Genomic DNA, 27,960 nt, shown 5'->3' with positions numbered 1-27,960 from the left:
TAGTAGTAATGTTATTATCAGTAGTAATAATATTATAATAGTAGTAATGTTATTATCAGTAGTAATAGTATTATAATAGTAGTAGTACTATAGCAGTAGTAATGTTAGTATCAGTATTAATGTTATTATCAGTAGTATCAGTATTATACTAGTAGTAATGTTATTATCAGCAGTAATAATATTTTAATAGTTGTAGTACTATAGCAGTAGTAATGTCATCATCAGTAGTAATAGTATTATAATAGTAGTAGTACTATAGCAGTAGTAATGTTATTATCAGTAGTAATGTTATTATCAGTAGTAATAGTATTATAATAGTACTAATACTCTAGCAGTAGTAATGTTATTATCAGTAGTAATGTTATTATCAGTAGTAATAATATTATAATAGTAGTAGTACTATAGCAGTAGTAATGTTATTATTAGTAGTAATCGTATTATCAGTAGTAATAATATTATAATAGTAGTAATGTTATTATCAGTAGTAATAGTATTATAATAGTAGTAATGTTATTATCAGTAGTAATAATATTATAATAGTAGTAGTACTATAGCAGTAGTAATGTTATTATCAGTAGTAATAGTATTATAATAGTAGTAGTACTATAGCAGTAGTAATGTTAGTATCAGTATTAATGTTATTATCAGTAGTATCAGTATTATACTAGTAGTAATGTTATTATCAGCAGTAATAATATTTTAATAGTTGTAGTACTATAGCAGTAGTAATGTTATTATCAGTAGTATCAGTATTATAATAGTAGTAATGTTATTATCAGTAGTAATAGTATTTTAATAGTTGTAGTACTGTAGCAGTAGTAATAGTATTATAATAGTAGTAATGTTATTATCAGTAGTAATAATATTATAATAGTAGTAATGTTATTATCAGTAGTAATAGTATTATAATAGTAGTAGTACTATAGCAGTAGTAATGTTAGTATCAGTATTAATGTTATTATCAGTAGTATCAGTATTATACTAGTAGTAATGTTATTATCAGCAGTAATAATATTTTAATAGTTGTAGTACTATAGCAGTAGTAATGTCATCATCAGTAGTAATAGTATTATAATAGTAGTAGTACTATAGCAGTAGTAATGTTATTATCAGTAGTAATGTTATTATCAGTAGTAATAGTATTATAATAGTACTAATACTCTAGCAGTAGTAATGTTATTATCAGTAGTAATGTTATTATCAGTAGTAATAATATTATAATAGTAGTAGTACTATAGCAGTAGTAATGTTATTATCAGTAGTAATCGTATTATCAGTAGTAATAATATTATAATAGTAGTAATGTTATTATCAGTAGTAATAGTATTATAATAGTAGTAATGTTATTATCAGTAGTAATAATATTATAATAGTAGTAGTACTATAGCAGTAGTAATGTTATTATCAGTAGTAATAGTATTATAATAGTAGTAGTACTATAGCAGTAGTAATGTTAGTATCAGTATTAATGTTATTATCAGTAGTATCAGTATTATACTAGTAGTAATGTTATTATCAGCAGTAATAATATTTTAATAGTTGTAGTACTATAGCAGTAGTAATGTTATTATCAGTAGTATCAGTATTATAATAGTAGTAATGTTATTATCAGTAGTAATAGTATTTTAATAGTTGTAGTACTGTAGCAGTAGTAATAGTATTATAATAGTAGTAATGTTATTATCAGTAGTAATAATATTATAATAGTAGTAATGTTATTATCAATAGTAATAGTATTATAATAGTAGTAGTACTATAGCAGTAGTAATGTTAGTATCAGTATTAATGTTATTATCAGTAGTATCAGTATTATACTAGTAGTAATGTTATTATCAGCAGTAATAATATTTTAATAGTTGTAGTACTATAGCAGTAGTAATGTCATCATCAGTAGTAATAGTATTATAATAGTAGTAGTACTATAGCAGTAGTAATGTTATTATCAGTAGTAATGTTATTATCAGTAGTAATAGTATTATAATAGTACTAATACTCTAGCAGTAGTAATGTTATTATCAGTAGTAATGTTATTATCAGTAGTAATAATATTATAATAGTAGTAGTACTATAGCAGTAGTAATGTTATTATCAGTAGTAATCGTATTATCAGTAGTAATAATATTATAATAGTAGTAATGTTATTATCAGTAGTAATAGTATTATAATAGTAGTAATGTTATTATCAGTAGTAATAATATTATAATAGTAGTAGTACTATAGCAGTAGTAATGTTATTATCAGTAGTAATAGTATTATAATAGTAGTAGTACTATAGCAGTAGTAATGTTAGTATCAGTATTAATGTTATTATCAGTAGTATCAGTATTATACTAGTAGTAATGTTATTATCAGCAGTAATAATATTTTAATAGTTGTAGTACTATAGCAGTAGTAATGTCATCATCAGTAGTAATAGTATTATAATAGTAGTAGTACTATAGCAGTAGTAATGTTATTATCAGTAGTAATGTTATTATCAGTAGTAATAGTATTATAATAGTACTAATACTCTAGCAGTAGTAATGTTATTATCAGTAGTAATGTTATTATCAGTAGTAATAATATTATAATAGTAGTAGTACTATAGCAGTAGTAATGTTATTATTAGTAGTAATCGTATTATCAGTAGTAATAATATTATAATAGTAGTAATGTTATTATCAGTAGTAATAGTATTATAATAGTAGTAATGTTATTATCAGTAGTAATAATATTATAATAGTAGTAGTACTATAGCAGTAGTAATGTTATTATCAGTAGTAATAGTATTATAATAGTAGTAGTACTATAGCAGTAGTAATGTTAGTATCAGTATTAATGTTATTATCAGTAGTATCAGTATTATACTAGTAGTAATGTTATTATCAGCAGTAATAATATTTTAATAGTTGTAGTACTATAGCAGTAGTAATGTTATTATCAGTAGTATCAGTATTATAATAGTAGTAATGTTATTATCAGTAGTAATAGTATTTTAATAGTTGTAGTACTGTAGCAGTAGTAATAGTATTATAATAGTAGTAATGTTATTATCAGTAGTAATAATATTATAATAGTAGTAATGTTATTATCAGTAGTAATAGTATTATAATAGTAGTAGTACTATAGCAGTAGTAATGTTAGTATCAGTATTAATGTTATTATCAGTAGTATCAGTATTATACTAGTAGTAATGTTATTATCAGCAGTAATAATATTTTAATAGTTGTAGTACTATAGCAGTAGTAATGTCATCATCAGTAGTAATAGTATTATAATAGTAGTAGTACTATAGCAGTAGTAATGTTATTATCAGTAGTAATGTTATTATCAGTAGTAATAGTATTATAATAGTACTAATACTCTAGCAGTAGTAATGTTATTATCAGTAGTAATGTTATTATCAGTAGTAATAATATTATAATAGTAGTAGTACTATAGCAGTAGTAATGTTATTATCAGTAGTAATCGTATTATCAGTAGTAATAATATTATAATAGTAGTAATGTTATTATCAGTAGTAATAGTATTATAATAGTAGTAATGTTATTATCAGTAGTAATAATATTATAATAGTAGTAGTACTATAGCAGTAGTAATGTTATTATCAGTAGTAATAGTATTATAATAGTAGTAGTACTATAGCAGTAGTAATGTTAGTATCAGTATTAATGTTATTATCAGTAGTATCAGTATTATACTAGTAGTAATGTTATTATCAGCAGTAATAATATTTTAATAGTTGTAGTACTATAGCAGTAGTAATGTTATTATCAGTAGTATCAGTATTATAATAGTAGTAATGTTATTATCAGTAGTAATAGTATTTTAATAGTTGTAGTACTGTAGCAGTAGTAATAGTATTATAATAGTAGTAATGTTATTATCAGTAGTAATAATATTATAATAGTAGTAATGTTATTATCAATAGTAATAGTATTATAATAGTAGTAGTACTATAGCAGTAGTAATGTTAGTATCAGTATTAATGTTATTATCAGTAGTATCAGTATTATACTAGTAGTAATGTTATTATCAGCAGTAATAATATTTTAATAGTTGTAGTACTATAGCAGTAGTAATGTCATCATCAGTAGTAATAGTATTATAATAGTAGTAGTACTATAGCAGTAGTAATGTTATTATCAGTAGTAATGTTATTATCAGTAGTAATAGTATTATAATAGTACTAATACTCTAGCAGTAGTAATGTTATTATCAGTAGTAATGTTATTATCAGTAGTAATAATATTATAATAGTAGTAGTACTATAGCAGTAGTAATGTTATTATCAGTAGTAATCGTATTATCAGTAGTAATAATATTATAATAGTAGTAATGTTATTATCAGTAGTAATAGTATTATAATAGTAGTAATGTTATTATCAGTAGTAATAATATTATAATAGTAGTAGTACTATAGCAGTAGTAATGTTATTATCAGTAGTAATAGTATTATAATAGTAGTAGTACTATAGCAGTAGTAATGTTATTATCAGTAGTAATAGTATTATAATAGTAGTAATGTTATTATCAGTAGTAATAGTATTATAATAGTAGTAATGTTATTATCAGTAGTAATAATATTATAATAGTAGTAGTACTATAGCAGTAGTAATGTTATTATCAGTAGTAATCGTATTATCAGTAGTAATAATATTATAATAGTAGTACTACTATAGCAGTAGTAATGTTATTATCAGTATTATAATAGTAGTAATGTTATTATCCGTATTAATAATATTATAATAGTAGTACTATAGCAGTAGTAATGTTATTATCAGTAGTACTAGTATTATAATAGTAGTAATGTTATTATCAGTAGTATCAGTATTATAATAGTAGTAATGTTATTATCAGTAGTATTAATATTATAATAGTAGTAGTACTATAGCAGTAGTAATGTTATTATCAGTATTATAATAGCAGTAGTGTTATTATCAGTAGTAATACTATTATAATAGTAGTAATGTTATTATCCGTTGTAATGTTATTACCAGTAGTAATACTATTATAATAGTAGTAATGTTATTATCAGTAGTAATACTATTATAATAGTAGTAATGTTATTATCAGTAGTAATAGTATTATAATAGTAGTAATACTATAGCAGTAGTAATGGTATTATCAGTACTAATGGTATTATCAGTAGTAATGTTATTATCAGTAGTAATACTATTATAATAGTAGTAATGTTATTATCAGTAGTAATAGTATTATAATAGTAGTAATGTTATTATCAGTAGTAATAGTATTATAATAGTAGTAATGTTATTATCAGTAGTAATAATATTATAATAGTAGTAGTACTATAGCAGTAGTAATGTTATTATCAGTAGTAATAGTATTATAATAGTAGTAGTACTATAGCAGTAGTAATGTTATTATCAGTAGTAATAGTATTATAATAGTAGTAATGTTATTATCAGTAGTAATAGTATTATAATAGTAGTAATGTTATTATCAGTAGTAATAATATTATAATAGTAGTAGTACTATAGCAGTAGTAATGTTATTATCAGTAGTAATCGTATTATCAGTAGTAATAATATTATAATAGTAGTAGTACTATAGCAGTAGTAATGTTATTATCAGTATTATAATAGTAGTAATGTTATTATCAGTATTAATAATATTATAATAGTAGTACTATAGCAGTAGTAATGTTATTATCAATAGTAATAGTATTATAATAGTAGTAATGTTATTATCAGTAGTATCAGTATTATAATAGTAGTAATGTTATTATCAGTAGTATTAATATTATGATAGTAGTAGTACTATAGCAGTAGTAATGTTATTATCAGTATTATAATAGCAGTAGTGTTATTATCAGTAGTAATACTATTATAATAGTAGTAATGTTATTATCAGTTGTAATGTTATTACCAGTAGTAATACTATTATAATAGTGGTAATGTTATTATCAGTAGTAATGTTATTATCAGTAGTAATACTATTATAATAGTAGTAATGTTATTATCAGTAGTAATAGTATTATAATAGTAGTAGTACTATAGCAGTAGTAATGGTATTATCAGTACTAATGGTATTATCAGTAGTAATGTTATTATCAGTAGTAATACTATTATAATAGTAGTAATGTTATTATCAGTAGTAATAGTATTATAATAGTAGTAATGTTATTATCAGTAGTAATACTATTATAATAGTAGTAATGTTATTATCAGTAGTAATAGTATTATAATAGTAGTAATGTTATTATCAGTAGTAATGTTATTATCAGTAGTAATACTAGTATAATAGTAGTAATGTTATTATCAGTAGTAATAGTATTATAATAGTAGTAATGTTATTATCAGTAGTAATAATATTATAATAGTAGTAATGTTATTATCAGTAGTAATAGTATTATAATAGTAGTAATGTTATTATCAGTAGTAATAGTATTATAATAGTAGTAGTACTATAGCAGTAGTAATGTTATTATCATTAGTAATACTATTATAATAGTTGTAGTACTATATCAGTAGTAATGTTATTATCTGTAGTATTAGCATTATAATAGTAATAGTATTATAATAGTAGTAATGTTATTATCAGTAGTATCAGTATTATAATAGTAGTATTGTTATTATCAGTGGTAATGTTGTTATCAGTAGTAATAGTATTATAATAGTAGTAATGTTATTATCAGTAGTAATAATATTATAATAGTAGTAGTACTATAGCAGTAGTAATGTTATTATCATTATTATAATAGTAGTAATGTTATTATCAGTAGTAATAATATTATAATAGTAGTAGTACTATAGCAGTAGTAATGTTATTATCAGTATTATAATAGTAGTAATGTTATTATCAGTAGTAATAATATTATAGTAGTAGTAGTACTATAGCAGTAGTAATGTTATTATCAGTATTATAATAGTAGTAATGTTATTATCAGTAGTAATAATATTATAATAGTACTAGTACTATAGCAGTAGTAATGTTATTATCAGTATTATAATAGTAGTAATGTTATAATAGTAGTAGTACTATAGCAGTAGTAATGTTATTATCAGTATTATAATAGTAGTAATGTTATTATCAGTAGTAATAATATTATAATAGTAGTAGTACTATAGCAGTAGTAATGTTATTATCAGTATTATAATAGTAGTAATGGTATTATCAGTAGTAATAATATTATAGTAGTAGTAGTACTATAGCAGTAGTAATGTTATTATCAGCATTATAATAGTAGTAATGTTATTATCAGTAGTAATAATATTATAATAGTAGTAGTACTATAGCAGTAGTAGTGTTATTATCAGTAGTAATAGTATTATAATAGTAGTAATGTTATTATCATTATTATAATAGTAGTAATGTTATTATCAGTAGTAATAATATTGTAATAGTAGTAGTACTATAGCAGTAGTAATGTTATTATCAGTATTATAATAGTAGTAATGTTATTATCAGTAGTAATGTTATTATCAGTAGTAATAGTATTATAATAGTAGTAGTACTATAGCAGTAGTAATGTTATTATCAGTAGTAATAGTATTATAATAGTAGTAGTACTATAGCAGTAGTAATGTTATTATCAGTATTATGGTATTATAATAGTAATAGTATTATAATAGTAGTAAATGTTATTATCGGTAATATATTAGTAGTGAGGTTATTATCAGTATTATAGTATTATAATAGTAATAGTATTATAATAGTAGTAATGTTATTATCGGTAATATATTAGTAGTGAGGTTTATAGTGTGATTCTCATTGTTTTTTCAGATCATCCCCAACAGTAGCTGTCACCTGCCCAGAGAGGACGCCATGCACCTGTTTAGACACCCGGTTACTGGAGACCTGCCCTGGCCTGGCATGACCCTGGGACTGACTATACTGGCTACCTGGTACTGGTGTACTGACCAGGTAGATATAACCTCTAACCCTGGCATGACCCTGGGACTGACTATACTGGCTACCTGGTACTGGTGTACTGACCAGGTAGATATAACCTCTAACCCCTGACCTCTAACCCTGGCATGACCCTGGGACTGACTATACTGGCCACCTGGTACTGGTGTACTGACCAGGTAGATATAACCTCTAACCCCTGACCCTGGCATGACCCTGGGACTGACTATACTGGCTACCAGGTAGATCTGACCCCTGACCTCTGACCCTGGCATGACCCTGGGACTGACTATACTGGCTACCAGGTAGATCTGACCCCTGACCTCTAACCCTGGCATGACCCTGGGAGTGACTGCATTTGGAAAGTATTCAAACCCCTTGACTTTTTCCACACTTTGTTACGTTACAGCCTTATTCTAAAATTGATTAATTCAATTGTTTTCCTCATCAATCTATACACAATACCCCATTATGACACCACAATACCCCATAATGACATCACAATACCCCATAATGACATCACAATACACCATAATGACAAAGCGAAAACAGGTTTTACATAAATATTCAGACCCTATGCTATGAGACTCGAAATTGAGCTCATCCTGTTTCCATTGATAATCCTTGAGATGTTTCTACAACTTGATTGGAGTCCACCTGTGGTAAATTCAATTGATTGGACATGATTTTGGAAAGGCACTCACCTGTCTATATAAGGTCCTACAGTTGACAGTGCATGTCAGAGCAAAAATCAAGCCATGAGGTCGAAGGAATTGTCCGTTGAGCTCCGAGACAGGATTGTGACGAGGCACAGATCTCGGGAAAGGTACCAAAACATTTTCTCACCATTGAAGGTCATCAAGAAAACAGTGGCCTCCATCATTGTTGTTTGGAACCACCAAGACTCTTCCTAGAGTTGGCCGCCTGGCCAAACTGAGAAAACAGGGGAGAAGGGGCCTTGGTCAGGGAGGTGACCAACAACCCGATGGTCACTCTGACAGAGCTCCAGAGTTCCTCTGTGGAGATCGGAGAACCTTCCAGAAGGACAACCGTCCTGCAGCACTCCACCAATCAGGTAGAGGGGTCAAACGGAAGCACCTCCTCAGTAAAAGTCACATGACAGCCCGGTTGGAGTTTGCCAAAAGGCACCTAAAGGACTCTGACCATGAAAAACAAGATTCTCTGGTCTGATGAAACCAAGATTGAACTCGTTGGCCTGAATGCCAAGTGTCACGTCTGGAGGAAACCTGACACCATCCCTACAGTGAAGCATGGTGTTGGTGGCAGCATCATGCTGTGGGGATGTTTTTCAGCAGCAGGGACTGGGAGACTAGTCAGGATCGAAAGTTGAACAGAGCAAAGTACAGAGACATCCTTGATGAAAACCTGCTCCACCTTCCAACAGGACAACGACCCTAAGCACATAGCCAAGACAATGCAGGAGTGGCTTCGGGACAAGTCTCTGAATGTCCTTGAGTGACCCAGCCAGAGCCCGAACATCTCTGGAGAGACCTGAAAATAGCTGTGCAGCGACACTCCCCATCCAACCTGACAGCTTTAGAGGATTTGTAGAGAAGAATGGGAGAAACTCCCCAAATACAGGTGTGCCAAGCTTGTAGCATCATACCCAAGGAGACTCTAGAGTAGGAGAAATTCCCAGATACAGGTGTGCCAAGCTGGTAGCATCATACCCAAGGAGACTCTAGAGTAGGAGAAACTCCCCAGATACAGGTGTGCCAAGCTGGTAGCATCATACCCAAGGAGACTCTAGAGTAGGAGAAACCAGATACAGGTGTGCCAAGCTTGTAGCATCATACCCAAGGAGACTCTAGAGTAGGAGAAACTCCCCAGATACAGGTGTGCCAAGCTGGTAGCGTCATACCCAAGGAGACTCTAGAGTAGGAGAAACCAGATACAGGTGTGCCAAGCTGGTAGCGTCATACCCAAGGAGTCTCTAGAGTAGGAGAAACCAGATACAGGTGTGCCAAGCTTGCAGCATCATACCCATGGAGACTCAAAGGCATAATCGCTGCCAAAGCTGCTTCAACAAAGGGTCTGAATACTGTAAATGTAAATGGTCTGAATACTGTAAATGTAAAGGGTCTGAATACTGTAAAGGGTCTGAATACTGTAAATGTAAAGGGTCTGAAGACTGTAAATGTAAAGGGTCTGAAGACTGTAAATATAAAGGGTCTGAATACTGTAAATGTAAAGGGTCTGAATACTGTAAATGGTCTGAATACTGTAAATGTAAAGGGTCTGAATACTGTAAATGTAAAGGGTCTGAATACTGTAAATGTAAAGGGTCTGAATACTGTAAATGTAAAGGGTCTGAATACTGTAAATGTAAAGGGTCTGAATACTGTAAAGGGTCTGAATACTGTAAATGTAAAGGGTCTGAATACTGTAAATGGTCTGAATACTGTAAATGTAAAGGGTCTGAATACTGTAAATGTAAAGGGTCTGAATACTGTAAATGTAAAGGGTCTGAATACTGTAAATGTAAAGGGTCTGAATACTGTAAAGGGTCTGAATACTGTAAATGTAAAGGGTCTGAACACTGTAAATGGTCTGAATACTGTAAGTGTAAAGGGTCTGAATACTGTAAATGTAAAGGGTCTGAATACTGTAAATGGTCTGAATACTGTAAATGTAAAGGGTCTGAATACTGTAAATGTAAAGGGTCTGAATACTGTAACTGTAAAGGGTCTGAATACTGTAAATGGTCTGAATACTGTACCTGTAAAGGGTCTGAATACTGTAACTGTAAAGGGTCTGAATACTGTAAATGTAAAGGGTCTGAATACTGTAACTTCCGGCGCCGACAGAGATGGCCGCCTCGCTTCGCGTTCCTAGGAAACTATGCAGTTTTTAGTTTTTTTACGTGTTATTTCTTACATTAGTACCCCAGGTCATCTTATGTTTCATTACATACAGTCGAGAAGAACTACTGAATATAAGATCAGCGTCAACTCACCATCAGTACGACAAAGAATATGTTTTTCGCGACGCGGATCCTGTGTTCTGCCTTACAAACAGGACAACGGAGCGGATCCCATGCAGCGACCCAAAAAAACGACTCCGAAAAAGAGGGAAACGAGGCGGTCTTCTGGTCAGACTCCGGAGACGGGCACACCGTGCACCACTCCCTAGCATTCTTCTTGCCAATGTCCAGTCTCTTGACAACAAGGTTGATGAAATCCGAGCAAGGGTAGCATTCCAGAGGGACATCAGAGACTGTAACGTTCTTTGCTTCACGGAAACGTGGCTCACTGGAGAGACGCTATCCGAGGCGGTGCAGCCAACGGGTTTCTCCACGCATCGCGCAGACAGAAACAAACATTTTTCTGGTAAGAAGAGGGGTGGGGGCGTATGCCTTATGGCTAACGTGACATGGTGTGATGAAAGAAACATACAGGAACTCAAATCCTTCTGTTCACCTGATTTAGAATTCCTCACAATCAAATGTAGACCGCATTATCTACCAAGATAATTCTCTTCGATTATAATCACAGCCGTATATATCCCCCCCCAAGCAGACACATCGATGGCTCTGAATGAACTTTATTTGACTCTTTGCAAACTGGAAACCATTTATCCGGAGGCTGCATTCATTGTAGCTGGGGATTTTAACAAGGCTAATCTGAAAACAAGACTCCCTAAATTTTATCAGCATATCGATTGCGCAACCAGGGGTGGAAAGACCTTGGATCATTGTTACTCTAACTTCCGCGACGCATATAAGGCCCTGCCCCGCCCCCCTTTCGGAAAAGCTGACCACGACTCCATTTTGTTGATCCCTGCCTACAGACAGAAACTAAAACAAGAGGCTCCCACGCTGAGGTCTGTCCAACGCTGGTCCGACCAAGCTGACTCCACACTCCAAGACTGCTTCCATCACGTGGACTGGGACATGTTTTGTATTGCGTCAGACAACAACATTGATGAATACGCTGATTCGGTGTGCGAGTTCATTAGAACGTGCGTTGAAGATGTCGTTCCCATAGCAACGATTAAAACATTCCCTAACCAGAAACCGTGGATTGATGGCAGCATTCGCGTGAAACTGAAAGCGCGAACCACTGCTTTTAATCAGGGCAAGGTGTCTGGTAACATGACCGAATACAAACAGTGCAGCTATTCCCTCCGCAAGGCTATCAAACAAGCTAAGCGTCAGTACAGAGACAAAGTAGAATCTCAATTCAACGGCTCAGACACAAGAGGCATGTGGCAGGGTCTACAGTCAATCACGGATTACAGGAAGAAATCCAGCCCAGTCACGGACCAGGATGTCCTGCTCCCAGGCAGACTAAATAACTTTTTGCCCGCTTTGAGGACAATACAGTGCCACTGACACGGCCTGCAACGAAAACATGCGGTCTCTCCTTCACTGCAGCCGAGGTGAGTAAGACATTTAAACGTGTTAACCCTCGCAAGGCTGCAGGCCCAGACGGCATCCCCAGCCGCGCCCTCAGAGCATGCGCAGACCAGCTGGCCGGTGTGTTTACGGACATATTCAATCAATCCCTATACCAGTTTGCTGTTCCCACATGCTTCAAGAGGGCCACCATTGTAACTGAGCTAAATGACTACCGCCCCGTAGCACTCACTTCCGTCATCATGAAGTGCTTTGAGAGACTAGTCAAGGACCATATCACCTCCACCCTACCTGACACCCTAGACCCACTCCAATTTGCTTACCGCCCAAATAGGTCCACAGACGATACAATCTCAACCACACTGCACACTGCCCTAACCCATCTGGACAAGAGGAATACCTATGTGAGAATGCTGTTCATTGACTACAGCTCGGCATTCAACACCATAGTACCCTCCAAGCTCGTCATCAAGCTCGAGACCCTGGGTCTCGACCCCGCCCTGTGCAACTGGGTACTGGACTTCCCGACGGGCCGCCCCCAGGTGGTGAGGGTAGGCAACAACATCTCCTCCCCGCTGATCCTCAACACTGGGGCCCCACAAGGGTGCGTTCTGAGCCCTCTCCTGTACTCCCTGTTCACCCACGACTGCGTGGCCACGCACGCCTCCAACTCAATCATCAAGTTTGCGGACGACACAACAGTGGTAGGCTTGATTACCAACAACGACGAGACGGCCTACAGGGAGGAGGTGAGGGCCCTCGGAGTGTGGTGTCAGGAAAATAACCTCACACTCAACGTCAACAAAACTAAGGAGATGATTGTGGACTTCAGGAAACAGCAGAGGGAACACCCCCCTATCCACATCGATGGAACAGTAGTGGAGAGGGTAGCAAGTTTTAAGTTCCTCGGCATACACATCACAGACAAACTGAATTGGTCCACTCACACAGACAGCATTGTGAAGAAGGCGCAGCAGCGCCTCTTCAACCTCAGGAGGCTGAAGAAATTTGGCTTGTCACCAAAAGCACTCACAAACTTCTACAGATGCACAATCGAGAGCATCCTGGCGGGCTGTATCACCACCTGGTACGGCAACTGCTCCGCCCTCAACCGTAAGGCTCTCCAGAGGGTAGTGAGGTCTGCACAACGCATCACTGGGGGCAAACTACCTGCCCTCCAGGACACCTACACCACCCGATGTCACAGGAAGGCCATAAAGATCATCAAGGACATCAACCACCCGAGCCACTGCCTGTTCACCCCGCTATCATCCAGAAGGCGAGTTCAGTACAGGTGCATCAAAGCTGGGACCGAGAGACTGAAAAACAGCTTCTATCTCAAGGCCATCAGACTGTTAAACAGCCACCACTAACATTGAGTGGCTGCTGCCAACACACTGACACTGACTCAACTCCAGCCACTTTAATAATGGGAATTGATGGGAAATTATGTAAATATATCACTAGCCACTTTAAACAATGCTACCTTATATAATGTTACTTACCCTACATTATTCATCTCATATGCATACGTATATACTGTACTCTATATCATCGACTGTATCCTTATGTAATACATGTATCACTAGCCACTTTAACTATGCCACTTTGTTTACATACTCATCTCATATGTATATACTGTACTCGATACCATCTACTGTATCTTGCCTATGCTGCTCTGTACCATCACTCATTCATATATCCTTATGTACATATTCTTTATCCCCTTACACTGTGTACAAGACAGTAGTTTTGGAATTGTTAGTTAGATTACTTGTTGGGTATTACTGCATTGTCGGAACTAGAAGAACAAGCATTTCGCTACACTCGCATTAACATCTGCTAACCATGTGTATGTGACAAATAAAATTTGATTTGAATTTGATTTGATTTTAACTGTAAAGGGTCTGAATACTGTAAAGGGTCTGAATACTGTAAATGGTCTGAATACTGTAAATATAAAGGGTCTGAATACTGTAAATGGTCTGAATACTGTAACTGTAAAGGGTCTGAATACTGTAAATGTAAAGGGTCTGAATACTGTAAATGGTCTGAATACTGTAAATGTAAATGTTCTGAATACTGTAAATGTAAAGGGTCTGAATACTGTAAAGGGTCTGAATACTGTAAATGTAAAGGGTCTGAATACTGTAAATGGTCTGAATACTGTAAATGTAAATGGTCTGAATACTGTAAATGGTCTGAATACTGTAAATGTAAAGGGTCTGAATACTGTAACTGTAAAGGGTCTGAATACTGTAAATGGTCTGAATACTGTAAATGTAAAGGGTCTGAATACTGTAAATGTAAAGGGTCTGAATACTGTAACTGTACAGGGTCTGAATACTGTAAATGGTCTGAATACTGTAACTGTAAAGGGTCTGAATACTGTAAAGGGTCTGAATACTGTAAATGTAAAGGGTCTGAATACTGTAACTAAAGGGTCTGAATACTGTAAATGTAAAGGGTCTGAATACTGTAACTGTAAAGGGTCTGAATACTGTAAATGGTCTGAATACTGTAAATGTAAAGGGTCTGAATACTGTAAATGTAAAGGGTCTGAATACTGTAACTGTACAGGGTCTGAATACTGTAAATGGTCTGAATACTGTAACTGTAAAGGGTCTGAATACTGTAAAGGGTCTGAATACTGTAAATGTAAAGGGTCTGAATACTGTAACTGTAAAGGGTCTGAACACTGTAAATGTAAAGGGTCTGAATACTGTAAATGTAAAGGGTCTGAAGACTGTACATGTAAAGGGTCTGAAGACTGTAAATGTAAAGGGACTGAATACTGTAAATGTAAATGTGACGATTGCAAATAATTCTAAACCTGTTTTTGCTTTGTCATGTTGGTGTATTGTGTGTAGATGAGGAGCGAAAAAACAATTGAATCCATTTTAGAATAAGTCTGAAACGTAACAAAATGTGGACAAAGTCAAGGGCTCGGAATACTTTCTGAATGCACTGTACAAGCTACGTGCTACTGGTACACTGACCAGGTAACCTCTAACCCCTGACCTTTAACTCCTAACAGTAAAAACCAACCAACAACGTTCAGTCAAGATCACTTTATTGATAATTCTCCTAATGTTTTAACAACGTTCATGTCCAACATCGGCAAAAATCTGCCATCGTTTCAAAACGTTACTCACGCCCCCATAGTCCCAGTAACCAATCAGAGTGAGCGTTAGGCCACTCAGAGTCTCTCCAGCCAAGTAAACCTAGCTGGTCAGACTACGGGGGCCTGGAGAGGACAGCCCTCTCAAACAGAGGAAAATCAAATAAATCCTTAAATCTTAAGGTTTCAACAAATGTCCAGATTACGTCCAGATCGCCCCATTGGCCAGATTACGTCCAGATCGCCCCATTGGCCAGATTACGTCCAGATCGCCCCATTGGCCAGATTACGTCCAGATCGCCCCATTGGCCAGGAAAGGCCATGTTAAAAAAACAACATCATTAAAACATTTTTCTGGCAAACATTCAAAAACCAGCTGGAAAATGTCCTGGAAACATTCAATTCATGTGACAGTAGATAGACAGTAGATAGACAGTAGACAGAATCCAGACAAGGTTAGTTAAAGGTAGAGTCAGCGATGCAAAAAGTAAACAGCAGAATTTGACGACTTCTGCGAAAACTAAGAATATGAAGCGAGAGTCTGTCTTGGTCCTGCAGCTATCACGTTGTATCAGAGTGAGTCTGTCTTGGTCCTGCAGCTATCACGTTGTATCAGAGTGAGTCTGTCTTGGTCCTGCAGCTATCACATTGTATCAGAGTGAGTCTGTCTTGGTCCTGCAGCTATCACGTTGTATCAGAGTGAGTCTGTCTTGGTCCTGCAGCTATCACGTTGTATCAGAGTGAGTCTGTCTTGGTCCTGCAGCTATCACGTTGTATCAGAGTGAGTCTGTCTTGGTCCTGCAGCTATCACGTTGTATCAGAGTGAGTCTGTCTTGGTCCTGCAGCTATCACGTTGTATCAGAGTGAGTCTGTCTTGGTCCTGCAGCTATCACGTTGTATCAGAGTGAGTCTGTCTTGGTCCTGCAGCTATCACGTTGTATCAGAGTGAGTCTGTCTTGGTCCTGCAGCTATCACATTGTATCAGAGTGAGTCTGTCTTGGTCCTGCAGCTATCACGTTGTATCAGAGTGAGTCTGTCTTGGTCCTGCAGCTATCACGTTGTATCAGAGTGAGTCTGTCTTGGTCCTGCAGCTATCACGTTGTATCAGAGTGAGTCTGTCTTGGTCCTGCAGCTATCACGTTGTATCAGAGTGAGTCTGTCTTGGTCCTGCAGCTATCACGTTGTATCAGAGTGAGTCTGTCTTGGTCCTGCAGCTATCACGTTGTATCAGAGTGAGTCTGTCTTGGTCCTGCAGCTATCACGTTGTATCAGAGTGAATCATGATCTCCTGTACAGATACCCTGAGTTACTGCATCGTCTTGTATCATGTTCATCTGCAATATTCTCTGTTCATCCTGCTCCTTGTGGCAACATATTGCTGAGTCTCATTTTCAACATTCAGATAACATTCTTTAAACAATAGAGAAACATCCAAATGTCCAGTCAAGTTATTAATCTAGTCAGAGCAACCAATCAGACACATGATCTGGTCAGAGCAACCAATCAGACACATGATCTGAACAGAGCAACCAATCAGACACATGATCTGGTCAGAGCAACCAATCAGACACATGATCTGAACAGAGCAACCAATCAGACACATGATCTGGTCAGAGCAACCAATCAGACACATGATCAAGTCAGAGCAATCCAATCAGACACATGATCTAGTCAGAGCAACCAATCAGACACATGATCTGGTCAGAGCAACCAATCAGACACATCATCTGGTCAGAGCAATCCAATCAGACACATGATCTGGTCAGAGCAACCAATCAGACACATGATCAAGTCAGAGCAACCAATCAGACACATGATCAAGTTAGAGCAACCAATCAGACACATGATCAAGTCAGAGCAACCAATCAGACAAACATAAAAAACATAACTTCCTGCTAGCCGTCCCATTGGTCCATACATTAGTCAATCCTAGCCGACCTCCTTGTTGTCAAGCGACGCTTTCGTCTGTGGGGCTATATACCGCCCCCTCAGTAGTTGATTGGTCAGTTTGGAGAAGGACACGCCCATAGCTCCTGCCGGATTGGATGCTCGGCGTGGGGAGGCGTGGCCAGGGGAAAGTCCCGCCCCTTTGTAGGCAGGGCTGTGTCGTCGTGGCGACCGGCTGGAGCGAGTATCGGAGGGCTGCAGTGATTGGCCCTGCAAGTAGCGATGTCCTCCAATCGCAGGGCACGATGCTAGTGGCGAGCGGTGGACACTTCCTGGTTTGGCAATGACGACTTTAGCCCTGCCACTCTGGCGTCCATCACGACCTGGCGACCTGGAGCTCTGAAACAACTAGAGAGTCAGAGAGAGAGGGAGCGTTAGACTGAGAGCGAGAGGGCGCGATAGACTGAGTCAGAGAGAGAGAGGGAGCATTAGACTGAGTCAGAGAGAGAGGGAGTGTTAGACTGAGAGCGAGAGGGCGCGCTAGACTGAGTCAGAGAGAGAGAGGGAGCGTTAGACTGAGTCAGAGAGAGAGGGAACGTTAGACTGAGTCAGAGAGAGAGAGGGAGCGTTAGACTGAGTCAGAGAGAGAGAGGGAGCGTTAGACTGAGTCAGAGAGAGAGAGGGAGTGTTAGACTGAGTCAGAGAGAGAGAGGGAGTGTTAGACTGAGTCAGAGAGAGAGAGGGAGTGTTAGACTGAGTCAGAGAGAGAGAGGGAGTGTTAGACTGAGTCAGAGAGAGAGAGAGGGAGTGTTAGACTGAGTCAGAGAGAGAGAAGGAGCGTTAGACTGAGTCAGAGAGAGAGAGGGAGTGTTAGACTGAGTCAGAGAGAGAGGGAGTTAGACTGAGTCAGAGAGAGAGAGGGAGCATTAGACTGAGTCAGAGAGAAAGGGAGCATTAGACTGAGTCAGAGAGAGAGGGATCGTTAGACTGAGTCAGAGAGAGAGAGGGAGCGTTAGACTGAGTCAGAGAGAGAGGGCGCGCTAGACTGAGTCAGAGAGAGAGAGGGAGCGTTAGACTGAGTCAGAGAGAGAGGGCGCGCTAGACTGAGTCAGAGAGAGAGAGGGAGCGTTAGACTGAGTCAGAGAGAGAGATGGAGTGTTAGACTGAGTCAGAGAGAGAGGGAGTGTTAGACTGAGTCAGAGAGAGAGCGTTAGACTGAGAGAGAGGGAGCGTTAGACTGAGTCAGAGAGAAAGGGAGCATTAGACTGAGTCAGAGAGAAAGAGGGAGCATTAGACTGAGTCAGAGAGAGAGAGGGAGCGTTAGACTGAGTCAGAGAGAGAGGGAGAGTTAGATCTACATACTAACACACTGTCCTGACCCTGACCCATACTGCCTGACTACAGTTAGATCTACATACTAACACACTGCCCTGACCCTGACCCATACTGCCTGACTACAGTTAGATCTACATACTAACACACTACCCTGACCCTGATCCATACTGCCTGACTACAGTTAGATCTACATACTAACACCCTGCCCTGACCCATACTGCCTGACTACAGTTAGATCTACATACTAACACACTGCCCTGACCCATACTGCCTGACTACAGTTAGATCTACATACTAACACCCTGCCCTGACCCATACTGCCTGACTACAGTTAGATCTACATACTAACACCCTGCCCTGACCCATACTGCCTGACTACAGTTAGATCTACATACTAACACACTGCCCTGACCCTGACCCATACTGCCTGACTACAGTTAGATCTACATACTAACACCCTGCCCTGACCCTGACCCATACTGCCTGACTACAGTTAGATCTACATACTAACACACTGCCCTGACCCATACTGCCTGACTACAGTTAGATCTACATACTAACACACTGCCCTGACCCATACTGCCTGACTACAGTTAGATCTACATACTAACACACTGCCCTGACCCATACTGCCTGACTACAGTTAGATCTACATACTAACACACTGCCCTGACCCTGACCCATACTGCCTGACTACAGTTAGATCTACATACTAACACACTGCCCTGACCCTGACCCATACTGCCTGACTACAGTTAGATCTACATACTAACACACTGCCCTGACCCTGATCCATACTGCCTGACTACAGTTAGATCTACATACTAACACACTGTCCTGACCCATACTGCCTGACTACAGTTAGATCTACATACTAACACACTGCCCTGACCCATACTGCCTGACTACAGTTAGATCTACATACTAACACACTGCCCTGACCCTGACCCATACTGCCTGACTACAGTTAGATCTACATACTAACACACTGCCCTGACCCTGACCCATACTGCCTGACTACAGTTAGATCTACATACTAACACACTGCCCTGACCCTGACCCATACTGCCTGACTACAGTTAGATCTACATACTAACACCCTGCCCTGACCCTGACCCATACTGCCTGACTACAGTTAGATCTACATACTAACACACTGCCCTGACCCATACTGCCTGACTACAGTTAGATCTACATACTAACACACTGCCCTGACCCATACTGCCTGACTACAGTTAGATCTACATACTAACACACTGCCCTGACCCATACTGCCTGACTACAGTTAGATCTACATACTAACACACTGCCCTGACCCATACTGCCTGACTACAGTTAGATCTACATACTAACACACTGCCCTGACCCATACTGCCTGACTACAGTTAGATCTACATACTAACACACTGCCCTGACCCATACTGCCTGACTACAATTAGATCTACATACTAACACACTGCCCTGACCCTGACCCATACTGCCTGACTACAGTTAGATCTACATACTAACACACTGCCCTGACCCATACTGCCTGACTACAGTTAGATCTACATACTAACACACTGCCCTGACCCATACTGCCTGACTACAGTTAGATCTACATACTAACACACTGCCCTGACCCTGATCCATACTGCCTGACTACAGTTAGATCTACATACTAACACCCTGCCCTGACCCATACTGCCTGACTACAGTTAGATCTACATACTAACACACTGCCCTGACCCATACTGCCTGACTACAGTTAGATCTACATACTAACACACTGCCCTGACCCATACTGCCTGACTACAGTTAGATCTACATACTAACACACTGCCCTGACCCTGATCCATACTGCCTGACTACAGTTAGATCTACATACTAACACCCTGCCCTGACCCTGACCCATACTGCCTGACTACAGTTAGATCTACATACTAACACTGTCCTGACCCTGACCCATACTGCCTGACTACAGTTAGATCTACATACTAACACCCTGCCCTGACCCTGACCCATACTGCCTGACTACAGTTAGATCTACATACTAACACACTGCCCTGACCCTGACCCATACTGCCTGACTACAGTTAGATCTACATACTAACACCCTGCCCTGACCCTGACCCATACTGCCTGACTACAGTTAGATCTACATACTAACACACTGCCCTGACCCATACTGCCTGACTACAGTTAGATCTACATACTAACACACTGCCCTGACCCTGACCCATACTGCCTGACTACAGTTAGATCTACATACTAACACACTGCCCTGACCCATACTGCCTGACTACAGTTAGATCTACATACTAACACACTGCCCTGACCCATACTGCCTGACTACAGTTAGATCTACATACTAACACTGTCCTGACCCATACTGCCTGACTACAGTTAGATCTACATACTAACACACTGCCCTGACCCATACTGCCTGACTACAGTTAGATCTACATACTAACACACTGCCCTGACCCATACTGCCTGACTACAGTTAGATCTACATACTAACACACTGCCCTGACCCTGATCCATACTGCCTGACTACAGTTAGATCTACATACTAACACACTGCCCTGACCCATACTGCCTGACTACAGTTAGATCTACATACTAACACCCTGACCCTGACCCATACTGCCTGACTACAGTTAGATCTACATACTAACACACTGCCCTGACCCATACTGCCTGACTACAGTTAGATCTACATACTAACACACTGTCCTGACCCATACTGCCTGACTACAGTTAGATCTACATACTAACACCCTGCCCTGACCCATACTGCCTGACTACAGTTAGATCTACATACTAACACACTGCCCTGACCCTGACCCATACTGCCTGACTACAGTTAGATCTACATACTAACACACTGCCCTGACCCTGACCCATACTGCCTGACTACAGTTAGATCTACATACTAACACACTGCCCTGACCCATACTGCCTGACTACAGTTAGATCTACATACTAACACCCTGCCCTGACCCTGACCCATACTGCCTGACTACAGTTAGATCTACATACTAACACACTGCCCTGACCCATACTGCCTGACTACAGTTAGATATACATACTAACACACTGCCCTGACCCTGATCCATACTGCCTGACTACAGTTAGATCTACATACTAACACCCTGCCCTGACCCATACTGCCTGACTACAGTTAGATCTACATACTAACACACTGCCCTGACCCATACTGCCTGACTACAGTTAGATCTACATACTAACACACTGCCCTGACCCATACTGCCTGACTACAGTTAGATCTACATACTAACACACTGCCCTGACCCATACTGCCTGACTACAGTTAGATCTACATACTAACACACTGCCCTGACCCATACTGCCTGACTACAGTTAGATCTACATACTAACACACTGCCCTGACCCTGACCCATACTGCCTGACTACAGTTAGATCTACATACTAACACACTGCCCTGACCCATACTGCCTGACTACAGTTAGATCTACATACTAACACACTGCCCTGACCCATACTGCCTGACTACAGTTAGATCTACATACTAACACACTGCCCTGACCCTGATCCATACTGCCTGACTACAGTTAGATCTACATACTAACACACTGCCCTGACCCTGACCCATACTGCCTGACTACAGTTAGATCTACATACTAACACACTGCCCTGACCCATACTGCCTGACTACAGTTAGATCTACATACTAACACACTGCCCTGACCCTGATCCATACTGCCTGACTACAGTTAGATCTACATACTAACACACTGCCCTGACCCTGATCCATACTGCCTGACTACAGTTAGATCTACATACTAACACCCTGCCCTGACCCATACTGCCTGACTACAGTTAGATCTACATACTAACACACTGCCCTGACCCTGACCCATACTGCCTGACTACAGTTAGATCTACATACTAACACCCTGCCCTGACCCTGACCCATACTGCCTGACTACAGTTAGATCTACATACTAACACACTGCCCTGACCCTGATCCATACTGCCTGACTACAGTTAGATCTACATACTAACACCCTGCCCTGACCCATACTGCCTGACTACAGTTAGATCTACATACTAACACACTGCCCTGACCCTGATCCATACTGCCTGACTACAGTTAGATCTACATACTAACACACTGCCCTGACCCTGACCCATACTGCCTGACTACAGTTAGATCTACATACTAACACACTGCCCTGACCCATACTGCCTGACTACAGTTAGATCTACATACTAACACCCTGCCCTGACCCTGATCCATACTGCCTGACTACAGTTAGATCTACATACTAACACCCTGCCCTGACCCTGACCCATACTGCCTGACTACAGTTAGATCTACATACTAACACACTGCCCTGACCCATACTGCCTGACTACAGTTAGATCTACATACTAACACACTGCCCTGACCCTGACCCATACTGCCTGACTACAGTTAGATCTACATACTAACACACTGCCCTGACCCATACTGCCTGACTACAGTTAGATCTACATACTAACACCCTGCCCTGACCCATACTGCCTGACTACAGTTAGATCTACATACTAACACCCTGCCCTGACCCATACTGCCTGACTACAGTTAGATCTACATACTAACACACTGCCCTGACCCATACTGCCTGACTACAGTTAGATCTACATACTAACACACTGCCCTGACCCTGATCCATACTGCCTGACTACAGTTAGATCTACATACTAACACACTGCCCTGCCCTGACCCATACTGCCTGACTACAGTTAGATCTACATACTAACACCCTGCCCTGACCCATACTGCCTGACTACAGTTAGATCTACATACTAACACCCTGCCCTGACCCATACTGCCTGACTACAGTTAGATCTACATACTAACACCCTGCCCTGACCCTGACCCATACTGCCTGACTACAGTTAGATCTACATACTAACACACTGCCCTGACCCATACTGCCTGACTACAGTTAGATCTACATACTAACACACTGCCCTGACCCTGATCCATACTGCCTGACTACAGTTAGATCTACATACTAACACACTGCCCTGACCCTGACCCATACTGCCTGACTACAGTTAGATCTACATACTAACACACTGCCCTGACCCTGACCCATACTGCCTGACTACAGTTAGATCTACATACTAACACACTGCCCTGACCCTGACCCATACTGCCTGACTACAGTTAGATCTACATACTAACACACTGCCCTGACCCATACTGCCTGACTACAGTTAGATCTACATACTAACACACTGCCCTGACCCATACTGCCTGACTACAGTTAGATCTACATACTAACACACTGCCCTGACCCATACTGCCTGACTACAGTTAGATCTACATACTAACACACTGCCCTGACCCATACTGCCTGACTACAGTTAGATCTACATACTAACACCCTGCCCTGACCCATACTGCCTGACTACAGTTAGATCTACATACTAACACACTGCCCTGACCCTGACCCATACTGCCTGACTACAGTTAGATCTACATACTAACACACTGCCCTGATCCATACTGCCTGACTACAGTTAGATCTACATACTAACACCCTGCCCTGACCCTGATCCATACTGCCTGACTACAGTTAGATCTACATACTAACACACTGCCCTGACCCTGACCCATACTGCCTGACTACAGTTAGATCTACATACTAACACACTGCCCTGACCCTGACCCATACTGCCTGACTACAGTTAGATCTACATACTAACACACTGCCCTGACCCTGACCCATACTGCCTGACTCGTGTCACCGTTCAGTTAACGTCCAGACAGTTATTACACAGGACTGTTTCTATTGGTCATGAAGACACTCTTTATTTTCTCAAACATTCGTGTGTGTGTGTGTGTGTGTGTGTGTCTGTGTGTGTTTAGGTCATCGTGCAGAGGTCCCTGTCAGCTAAGAACCTGTCTCATGCCAAAGGAGCTTCTATCCTGGCGTCCTACCTCAAGATGTTACCCTTCATATTCATCATACTTCCAGGCATGATCAGCAGAGCTCTGTACCCAGGTAACACACAGCCCTCTGTACCCAGGTAACACCCAACCCTCTGTACCCAGGTAACACCCAGCCCTCTGTACCCAGGTAACACACAGCCCTCTGTACCCAGGTAACACCCAGCCCTCTGTACCCAGGTAACACCCAGCCCTCTGTACCCAGGTATCAACTAGTAAAATACAGTAGACCTAGAACTTCCATCAACTAGTAAAATACAGTAGACCTAGAACTTCCATCATCAACTAGTAAAATACAGTAGACCTAGAACTTCCATCAACTAGTAAAATTCAGTAGACCTAGAACTTCCATCATCAACTAGTAAAATACAGTAGAACCTGAAGTCAACAAATAAAAACAGTAGTATCTACTCCGTCTGTCTGCCTCCCTTTCCATCTGTCTTGAGTTGAGCTATTGCTAGTGATGTGCAACATTGTATCAAATCACCACTTGGGCTGGACCAACGCTGTGGATAGTGATGTGCAACATTGTATCAAATCATCACTTGGGCTGGACCAACGCTGTGGATAGTGATGTGCAACATTGTATCAAATCATCACTTGGGCTGGACCAACACTGTGGATAGTGATGTGCAACATTGTATCAAATCATCACTTGGGCTGGACCAACACTGTGGATAGTGATGTGCAACATTGTATCAAATCATCACTTGGGCTGGACCAACACTATGGCTAGTGATGTGCAACATTGTATCAAATCATCACTTGGGCTGGACCAACACCGTGGCTAGTGATGTGCAACATTGTATCAAATCATCACTTGGGCTGGACCAACGCTGTGGATAGTGAAATGCAACATTGTATCAATCAGCCTATTCCGGGCCCTCAGAGTTTCCTGCTCAGGACAGTTTTTTTCTCTCCACTGGATATACACTTCCGTTCAAAAGTTTGGGGTCACTTAGAAATGTTTTAGCTAATCCAAGTGTATCATTTTAAAAGGCTAATTGATCATTAGAAAACCCTTTTGCAATTATGTTAGCACGGCTGAAAACTGTTGTTCTGATTAAAAAAGCAATAAAACTGGCCTTATTTAGACTAGTTGAGTATCTGGAGCATCAGCATTTGTGGGTTCGATTACAGACTCAAAATGGCCAGAAACAAATAACTTTCTTCTGAAACTCGTCAGTCTATTCTTGTTCTGAGAAATGAAGGCTATTCCATGTGAGAAATGGCCAAGAAACTGAAGATCTCGTACAACGCTACTCCCTTCACAGAACAGCGCAAACTGGCGCTAACCAGAATAGAAAGAGGAGTGGGAGGCCCCGGTGCACAACTGAGCAAGAGGACAAGTACATTAGAGTGTCTAGTTTGAGAGACAGACGCCTCACAAGTCCTCAACTGGCAGCTTCATTAAATAGTACCCGCAAAACACCAGTCTCAACGTCAACAGTGAAGAGGCAACTCCGGGATGCTGGCCTTCTAGACAGAGTTACAAAGAAAAAGCCATATCTCAGACTGGCCAATAAAAAGAAAAGATTAAGATGGGCAAAACAACAGACACTGGACAGAGATATGGCTTTTTCTTTGTAACTAACCAATAATTTATTGACGTTCTAAGAACAGAAAACCTCAGAAGAAAACATTCTCAGAACCATAATAAAACGTTCTCAGAACCTCCCTGCATCCTAAACATTCTCAGAACATCCCTGCAACCTAAACATTCTCAGAACCTCCCTGCATCCTAAACATTCTCAGAACCTCCCTGCATCCTAAACATTCTTAGAACCTCCCTGCATCCTAAACATTCTCAAAACCTCCCTGCATCCTAAACATTCTCAGAACCTCCCTGCATCCTAAACATTCTCAGAACCTCCCTGCATCCTAAACGTTCTCAGAACCTCCCTGCATCCTAAACATTCTCAGAACCTCCCTGCATCCTAAACATTCTCAGAACTTCCCTGCATCCTAAACATTCTCAGAACCTCCCTGCATCCTAAACATTCTCAGAACCTCCCTGCATCCTAAACATTCTCAGAACCTCCCTGCATCCTAAACGTTCTCAGAACCTCCCTGCATCCTAAACATTCTCAGAACCTCCCTGCAACCTAAACATTTTAGTTCCCAGAACAGGCTAAATGTTCTCTTCCTTCTCAGAATGATTCAAACACGTTTAGTTTTACTGGTCAGGAAACGTATGGCTTCGTTCACAGAACCAATTGGAAACAAAAACAGGTTCATTTCCACAACCTCCAAGGAACCAACGATATAACCGGAGATCTGAGCAAAACAGTGCTCCTCTGTCTCAGTATGTGTATCTCTTTATTTAACTAGGCAAAACAGTGCTCCTCTGTCTCAGTATGTGTATCTCTTTATTTAACTAGGCAAAACAGTGCTCCTCTGTCTCAGTATGTGTATCTCTTTATTTAACTAGGCAAAACAGTGCTCCTCTGTCTCAGCATGTGTATCTCTTTATTTAACTAGGCAAAACAGTGCTCCTCTGTCTCAGTATGTGTATCTCTTTATTTAACTAGGCAAAACAGTGCTCCTCTGTCTCAGTATGTGTATCTCTTTATTTAACTAGGCAAAACAGTGCTCCTCTGTCTCAGCATGCGAAGACCATGTATCTCTATCCATTAATTTATTTAACTAGGCAAGTCAGCTAAGAACAAATTGTTATTTACAATCACGGCCTACACCAGCCAAACCCGGACGGCGCAGGGCCAATCACGGCCTACGCCAGCCAAACCCGGACGGCGCTGGGCCAATCACGGCCTACACCAGCCAAACCCGGACGGCGCTGGGCCAATCACGGCTTACACCAGCCAAACCCGGACGGCGCAGGGCCAATCACGGCTTACACCAGCAAAACCCGGACGGCGCAGGGCCAATCATGGCCTACACCAGCCAAACCCGGACGGCGCAGGGCCAATCACGGCTTACACCAGCCAAACCCGGACGGCGCAGGGCCAATCACGGCTTACACCAGCCAAACCCGGACGGCGCAGGGCCAATCACGGCTTACACCAGCAAAACCCGGACGGCGCAGGGCCAATCACGGCTTACACCAGCCAAACCCGGACGGCGCAGGGCCAATCACGGCCTACACCAGCCAAAACCCGGACGGCGCAGGGCCAATCACGGCCTACACCAGCCAAAACCCGGACTGCGCAGGGCCAATCACGGCCAGTTGTGATTCAGCGTGGTTATTTGGAGGTTTTTCAATAACTTCCTTTAAACTTTCAATAAGATTTAATTAACACAGAGCACAGATTGAACACATGGACATTTATCTGCTTAGGTATTAGTCATGCAAACACATTTATTTTTATTGTGGCACGGAATCAGTGAGATTTGAACCTATGAGCTTGTGTTCTCTATCCCTGGAATTAGTCCACTGGGCCACCAGGATGGAGCTAA

The 27,960-nt window shown here is 39.5% G+C and overlaps 2 protein-coding genes across 2 annotated transcripts in view; one reads left to right on the top strand and one right to left on the bottom strand.

Annotated features, from left to right (window-relative positions):
• The window catches only part of LOC118948947 (sodium/glucose cotransporter 5-like), an 88,820-nt gene that overhangs the window by 21,825 nt on the left and 39,035 nt on the right, over window positions 1–27,960 (top strand). The window contains exons 9-10 of the mRNA XM_036973593.1: window positions 7,726–7,866; window positions 24,463–24,598. Coding sequence (XP_036829488.1) covers window positions 7,726–7,866; window positions 24,463–24,598 — 277 coding nt within the window. The remainder of the gene's footprint in view (window positions 1–7,725; window positions 7,867–24,462; window positions 24,599–27,960) is intronic.
• LOC110519166 (protein FAM83G) overlaps window positions 15,286–27,960 on the bottom strand; it is a 32,890-nt gene continuing 20,215 nt past the window's right edge. Inside the window, exon 6 of the mRNA XM_036973592.1 lies at window positions 15,286–17,645. Coding sequence (XP_036829487.1) covers window positions 17,280–17,645 — 366 coding nt within the window. The 3' untranslated portion in view covers window positions 15,286–17,279. The remainder of the gene's footprint in view (window positions 17,646–27,960) is intronic.

This window comes from Oncorhynchus mykiss, unplaced genomic scaffold, assembly GCF_013265735.2.
Source record: "Oncorhynchus mykiss isolate Arlee unplaced genomic scaffold, USDA_OmykA_1.1 un_scaffold_272, whole genome shotgun sequence".
In the NCBI taxonomy this organism is placed as follows: domain Eukaryota; kingdom Metazoa; phylum Chordata; class Actinopteri; order Salmoniformes; family Salmonidae; genus Oncorhynchus; species Oncorhynchus mykiss.
Note: the sequence above shows the minus strand (reverse complement) of the source record. Positions and strands in the feature narration are given on the sequence as shown.